Here is a 7,796-nt window from a genome sequence, read left to right on the forward strand (position 1 = left end):
CCAAAAAATTAAGCACTCCATAGGCATATGAACATCATCTGGTATGATACTCAAAAAAATTCAGTTCCATAAACAGATCATCACCATTTATGTCTGAATGTGTAACATTTTTTAAAGAAACCCTCCCAAATTCGCACATGATTTTTCAAACTATCACTGATGGCCGATATTTAGTTTTTTATATCAAACAAAACTCTAAAAATTTGTTTATACTTTTGGACGGTTCAAACCTGGACTCGAGAGAAACTAGAGTTTGATCCCTAATAATTTTTTTTTAAAACAAAAATATGCCCTTTTATAATGGATACCATAAATAATATGCCCTTTTAGAGTAGATGCCTGCGGCGGTCGCCTCTCTCGCCTGCCCTCAAGGCCGGGCTTGTCCACTCCTGAAGATACCTTCATCAATAGGACTTCTGGTCTAAGGGATCTAAGGGAAGATTATATTTGAAAACAATAAAAGACGAATATGAGTTAGCCCAAGTTAGAGATAGATTTAAATCAATGTAAATAGGTTAACCTTTTTCCTCTTTCTTTATGAGAAAAGAGTTGTTCATGAGATGAAATGTGGATGTTATTTTTTATTGTGTAAGAAGTAATATTGTTAATGAGAATTTCGTTTTAAGTAAAAAATTTATAAGTGTCTTTCACTTGACTATTTTAGGAGAATATTTCGGTCCTTGAGGTTTGGTAAATAAAGGAAACAACAGAGTAAGGAAGGTACATATCAAACTGATTAAAAAAATAATAATAAATGTTTCACTCATTGTTACGTGATTTGTAAGAGAGAGATATTGTAAACCATGTTTTAAGGACAAATTATTGGAAGTTGAGGATCTATCCACTCTCTTACGGAAGATTGATTCTAACTTTAGTTTTAGAGTTTAAATGAAAAACCGACTGGAAAAGCTATTTGAAGAGAAATCATTGTCTAGTGGTTGTTAGGAATTGTCATGTGAGTCTAGGCCATAATTCAGATTCTTTCACTATGATTTCAATAATGGATAAAAGTTTTATATGGAACTTGAAGTTTTACCAAGAAGAATTGGAAAGTATACAGAGATGCCTCCTTTCAGTTACCTTTTTGATGGGATTGAGAATCAGTTTCTGTAGTGTGTGTGGCTCCGCCTTTCTCTGATCCAACATTATGTCTTCTTGATTCCTGTATTGTTTGAATACTTTCACTAATACTTATCAATTCCTGCATTGCTGTAGTGTGTTTGAAACCTATAAAAGGAAACGAAGAAGAAGATAGTCTTGTGGTGCGGTGATGGTGGTGATATGGAAGAGTGAGGGCTTGGTTAATAGGTAAAGAAGACGAAGAATATGAAGGCTAAGCCAATAAAGCAGAAGTAAAGAAAAGATGAGGAACAAAATAAGAAGACGGATGAGACAAGACGAATCATAAAGAATAAGAAGATGAGGAGACTAAGCAGAAGAAGTTGAAGATGAAGACAGGATGAAGAAAAATCCGAAGAACAATAAGTCAGAGAAGATGAAGACTATGATGAATGAAAACCGAAGAGAAATACGAAGACAATTCAAAGGAGAAAGAAGAAGAAGAAAAGTTCAAGAAGACACAAACGTATCAAAGAAGATGTAGAAGTCAAAACCGATTAAGAAGAAGAAGATAATATAAAAATCGATTAAGAAGGAGAAGATAATATAAGAACCGACAAGAAAGAAAGACACCTCTAGCAAAACAGGAAAGAAGGTCCAAAGAGGGAGAGAGGCCAAGAATTAGTCAGCGAAAGAAAAAGAACCATCTCTAAATACAATGTCTAAGTCAAAGGAACATTATTTATTGTGCTCACTAGCTCTATGATTTCTATTTCCTTGATGTTATGACTACATGTGAGAAACATTGTACGATTATGTGGAGAGTGAGACAAAGATTCAATATTTATAAAAGAAAAAAAACAAGCGGGGGACATTGTTGATGGTGGTGAACATAAAACATTTTAGTCTTATTCTTGACATTAAAATATTCTAATAAGTAGTTTTTTATGTTCACTCAACAAGTAATATAATTAGTAGTTTAACCATTAATTATAAACGTTATTCAACTTCAGTTTTTATTGTGATCCAATTAATAAAAACTAATATTCAAATCACATTACCAATTATAAAAGTAAAAAACGATCACATTACCAATTATAAAAGTAAAAAACTAAAATTTTAAGCTATGCATGCATGTGCAAGGGTCATGCAAACTAAAGGATTGTTATACATAGATATCATAGTTTCATGTTGATGTTTGCACGAAGATCAGAACTGACTAGAAAGAAGGACAATTTCGGCAAAGCAAGGAGAGAGTTCTGGCTAGGGAGAAAGATGAATTAAAATCTTCATAGCTTAATATATATAAATAATGATTATTTATAGATAATATAAATAGTTTACCTACACTCTTTTACCATAGTTTTATGCTTGTGTTTGCCGAAAAGATAAGAACCAATGAGAAAAGGAATACTTTTGACAAATAGGAAGGGATTTACAACTAAAGATAATTAAAAAGTAAAGTAATTAATAAATTTAATGTATACAAATAATAACTACTTTAGAGATGAAATTAAACATGATACCAAAACTATTAAAAGGATTATCTACCTACGTTCTAATATCATAGTTTTGTGTCTGTGCTTGTAAGAAAGATAAAAAATAACAAGAAGAAAGGACAATTATAGCTAAGCATAGAAAGAGTTCCAGCTAAGGAAAATGAAGAATTAAAATCATCAAACTTAATGTATACAAATAATGACCATTTAGAGATAAAATTTAATATGATATCAAAGCTATTACAATAATGTTTATCTATGTTCTTATACCATGGTTTTGTATTCGTACTTGCGAGAAAATTAAAAATTGACGAGAAGAAATACCATTTCCACAAAATAAGGGATTTATAGCTAGAGAGGCTGAAAATAAAATAAAATAATTAGTTATTATGTTTTTAGTTTTTTTGGTTAATCATATGTCTTGTTATTATATTTTTTGGTTTCTTATCAGTAATGAATTTAGTAATTTGATTATTTGATAAAACTTATTCATCCGCGTAAGGCGCGGACTAAACACCTAAAAAATATGGTTTTTTTCACAAAGCTAGAATCCTCAAGCTGTCTAATATGTGTTGATTCATTGTATAGTCATTCGCATAATTAAAGACGATAAAAGGTGTTGTGTACGCTGAGTTTCGGGATGCATGCAGTTGGTTTGTTAGACAATGATAAGGAATACATCACTATTAAAGAAAAAAGGTTTGGATCTCGGATTTTTTTTTTGCGTAAGCTGTTTACTATAATGCTGCTCTCCAGTAGTGTTTCCATACCTGCTAATGTTTGAAATGCTACGTAGCAAATCTTAATTGAAGATTTCTATACAGGCGAAGACGCAAGGAAAATAATCCAAGTATGATATTTCATAACTCTCAGCTTTTAATTTCACCCGTTAGTTTTTGTTTGCTGCATTTACGTGATAGTGGGCTGAATTTTTTTTCTTTATTTATTTTCTTAAGATAATTTACATCATTTAATTTGTTGTTCTTTTTCTATTTGCCAAAATTGCACCATGCACTTACGTTAATTTGTTTTTGATTATAGTGAAAATAATTTCCTCACAGTGTTGAATTATGTTGGATTTCAATAATTTATTACTATTTTATAGACTTGCATGTCTATGATACTGGGCGGGATCCTTTTCATTGTTTATTTTTTAAGATATTTTACATCATTTAATTTGTCAATCTTTTTCTATTTGTCAAAATTGCACCAGTTACGTTGATCTGTTTTAAATTGTAGTGAAAATTATTTCCTGAACATGTTAAATTATGTTGGAGTTCAATAATTCATTACTATATATTATAGACTTTTGCATGTATAGATATATAGCCAATTATTACTGAACTCTCCGTTTAATTTAAGAGGTTTTGCTAAAAATAACCTAAAACTTGATTTTGAATACAAAAGTAGACCTCTGAAAAAACATTTGGCAGAAATAACCTAAAAGGGTAGTGAAAAGACCATTTAATCCTGTATGAGTAAACAAAAAACGGATGTCCTAATTACCGTTTACACCCTGACGAAGTCTACTAAAGAGAAAAAGAAGTCTAATAGTAGACTTCTTTTATCGAAATGAAGTCTACTAAGTAATTAAATCTGGAAATTTAATTTTAAAATTTTTAAAAAATTATTTTGGTATCAAATTTACATTCATAAATTCCGTAATCGTAACCCAAATGTACAGAAATTATTTTTTCATATTGCTAAATGGAAATGTATGTTTTTAAATTAAGTAGAAGTAAATTTATTATTTAGGTTTTAAAAGTTGTAAACTTCTATATTGAAGTCTGCTAAACCGAATAAAATAACTTAACCGAAATTTAAACCAAAATTAAACCGGGAATAACTTCCCTTAACCAAGAAAAACTGCCCGTAACCGGGTAAATTTACCTAGACCCCGTAAATAGTAACCCTCACCGAAAAAACTTACCCGAACCAAACGGAATTACCAGACTATATATACGAATTTTACAGATCCCGTTAAGAAAAACCGTCGAAAGTTCGTGTTAAGAAAAAGGTCGAAGGCGATTTCTGTTTCTCTTTTCCGGCGCCGCCGACTTACAGAACCGCCGCCGATAAACCCGTTCAGGCAAGTTTTCTTTCTCCAACCACACCCCCATGCTTCCCTACTCCTCCGTATTCATCACTTCTCCGTTTTCGTAACCACCAGTGTCCAGATCTGAAATTAGGGTTTTTTTTTTTTGCAGATCTGCTTTCGCCACTGGAGGTTAACTTCATTTCCTTCCTCAAAACGGTTAGTAGATGTCCTTCCGAAGATATATACTTAGCAATTCTCCTATTTCTTCTATCTTCCTGTAATTTTGTCCGTCGGGTTTGAGTTAGGTTTTTTTTCCCAGATCTGGTTGCATTTTCTCGACGCCAGCTTCATCTAATAACGGCGGTAAACACTATAAACTTTGTAGATTCCATTTGGATGATTGGTTTTAGTAGACTTCATATACAGTATTTATCATGTATTGATTGCTTCGGTTGGGTTCAGTAGACTGCATATGCAGTATTTATGATGTTTTTATTGCTTCATGTGGATTCCGTTGACTTAATATACTGTTTTTTTATGTTTAGATTGCTTCGGTTGGCTTCAGTAGACTTCTCGACTTGGATTGTACTAACAATGTGAAAGTAGACTTCCTTTGGCAATAGTAGACTTCATTTGGCAATAGTATACTTCATTTTGCAAAAAGTAGACTTCGTTTTGCAAAAAGTAGACTTAATTTTGTAAAGTATACTTCATTTTGAAAAAGTAGACTTAATTTTGTAAAAGTAGACTTCATTTGGCAATAGTAGACTTCATTTTGCAAAAAGTAGACTTCGTTTTGCAAAAAATAGACTTCATTTTGTAAAAGTAGACTTCATTTTGAAAAAGTAGACTTCATTTGGCAATAGTAGACTTCATTTTGCAAAAAGTAGACTTCGTTTTGCAAAAAGTAGACTTCGTTTGTAAAAGTAGACTTCATTTTGAAAAAGTAGACTTCATTTTGAAAAAGTAGACTTCATTCGTGTATAGTTTCAAACCGTTAGTTATAATTAGTTTTTCTCATTAGAGCTTTGTTACCGCTGATGCAGAAATCTGTGTTAGATAATGGTGGCCTCTGAATTCCCTAGAAGACTGTACACCAAAGGCGGTGAGCCAGCCCCGGATAAAAGCATCGGCTATTATGCTGATAATTATAGGCTGGTACCTGCACTAAAGTCAGCTCTACAAGAGGATGAATGGGAGGAGATTTACGAGTCACCGTTGGGTGTCTTTTTAAAGTTCCACGACTTGGATTTTGGTTGGGCTTCTAGGCTGGTCCACCACATGCTGACCTTTCAGATAGTTTGCAAGCAGAGGTACGAGATATGGAGCCTGATTGGTACCACTCCAGTTTGGTTTTCATTGCATGAGTTTGAGGAGATCACCGGACTCAACTGCGGGTACGTGGATGACTTGGCTGTAACTGATCTTGAGCTTTCCGATGACATGCATGCATTTTGGGAGCTAATGGGGGTCGATGTCGAGTCGGGCCCAAGCACTATCGAAATTATTGAAGCCTGTTCCAACTGCTCATCATGGTCTTGGGATGATAGGCTGCGGTTGGGATATCTTGGGATCTACGCTGGTTTCATATTGGCAACGAGACCTGGCTTATCCACAAATGTCAACCATGCCAGACTAGTGATGGATCTCGAAGGTTTTAAGGAGTTTCCATGGGGAAGAATTGCTTTTCATCATCTGATCAAGTCTGTTAAGGAGAAAGATCTCAGCAAAAACATTTATATAGAAGGATTTGTGCAAGCTCTTCAAGTGTGGGTGTACTATGCTCTGCCGGATTTTGCTGCTGAATTTGGCGAACCATTGCCAAATGATATTTCACCTCTTATGTTGGCTTACAAAGGATCAAGAGGACGAAAGAACGTCAAAGCCAACATGCTAAAACATGTACTGTATTAGTGTAGTCATTCTCGTTTAGAAGTCTTGTTCCGTAGTAGACTTCTATGTAGTAATGGATTTTCAAAGTAAACTTTAGTAGTAGACTTCATGTGTAGACTTCTATATGTAACCATTGATAGTGTGAGACTTCAGTTGTAGACTTCAGAAGTAGACTTCAATGGTAGACTTCATACGTAGTTTTTCCAGGCTTCATATGGCTAGTAATTCATTTACTTATTGTGTTTTTCCAGGCTCGCATACAGTGCTGTGTGGCTAAGGACTTGGCGGATATGTTTCCAATTTGGTAAGATGAGGAACAGGATCCGGATATTGTCAAGATTGTCAATGCAATCCATGACCCCCATTTCAAGTTCTAAAAAAACCACTGGCCTTTGGAAGGTGTTTTGGGTGCCCACATCGTCAAGGCAGAAGCAGGAAAGAGGAGTCTTCCCTCAGATGAATCAAGTCGCAAGAGACCCTGCACAGCCTCTGCCTCTGCTGCCTCTTTCGTTGGTGATGAAGGGGTCGGAGTTGTCGCTACTATGAAAGCGCACTTCAACCAATGCTTCAAAAGCTTTTCAACCAAGATGCTGAATGGTCTTGGTAGCTGTGAAAAGCAGATCAAACTTCTCACCGAGAAGGTTGAATCTGTAGAGCGCGCGGTAGAGGAGTTGACTACAGGGTCGGAAGCACACTGAGGAAGAGGTTAAAGACAATGTAGAGCCAACCCAGCAGCAGGTCACTGGATCCAAGAAGCATGAAGGGGTTAGTACCAAAAACCCTCCGCCTATACGAAAACATTTCATGCGAACAAGATCACACAAAGATAAGAACACTTAATACTAATGTCATTTGAATTCGAACATGTTTAATAGTGTTATGTACCATGTGAGATTATTTATTTATGTTTTAAAAACTAGTTGTTTACAATTTTCAGACTATGATAAAACATGTTACTAAATTATAGCATTGGTGTAGTCATTTGTATATTCATGCCTGTTTGTGACAATAAACTGCAGAGTAATTCAGTTAAAGATGATGCTCCGATGAAAGATAATGTCAACGTTAGTGCGTGTGAGAGTGTTAACGCCCCCGGGGATGCAAAAGGAAAGAAGGCTGCCATGAAGGAAGAAGAGGCCCCCGAGCCTAGTTTTTGTGAAATTGACCCGAAGACGTGTGATGTTGACTTCGACGCAGTTGCACTAGCCAAAAATGCCAAAGCCAGAGCAGCGGCTCAGATAGTTGCCCGAGCAATGAATGCCAGAAACCAACAGCTGGCTGCGACACAGAAGAGCCCGTTCTTATGA

At 34.9% G+C, this 7,796-nt stretch overlaps 1 protein-coding gene across 1 annotated transcript; it reads left to right on the forward strand.

The window, feature by feature from the left end:
- Positions 1–5,658: 5,658 nt before the first annotated feature.
- LOC18025730 lies at positions 5,659–7,796 on the forward strand. Its single transcript, XM_024160166.1, has 4 exons — positions 5,659–6,503; positions 6,741–6,793; positions 6,889–7,151; positions 7,509–7,796. The coding sequence occupies exons 1-4, from the start codon at positions 5,659–5,661 to the stop codon at positions 7,794–7,796; spliced, it is 1,449 nt and encodes a 482-aa protein (XP_024015934.1).

The sequence above is a fragment of the Eutrema salsugineum genome, unplaced genomic scaffold (genome assembly GCF_000478725.1).
Source record: "Eutrema salsugineum unplaced genomic scaffold, Eutsalg1_0 scaffold_12, whole genome shotgun sequence".
In the NCBI taxonomy this organism is placed as follows: domain Eukaryota; kingdom Viridiplantae; phylum Streptophyta; class Magnoliopsida; order Brassicales; family Brassicaceae; genus Eutrema; species Eutrema salsugineum.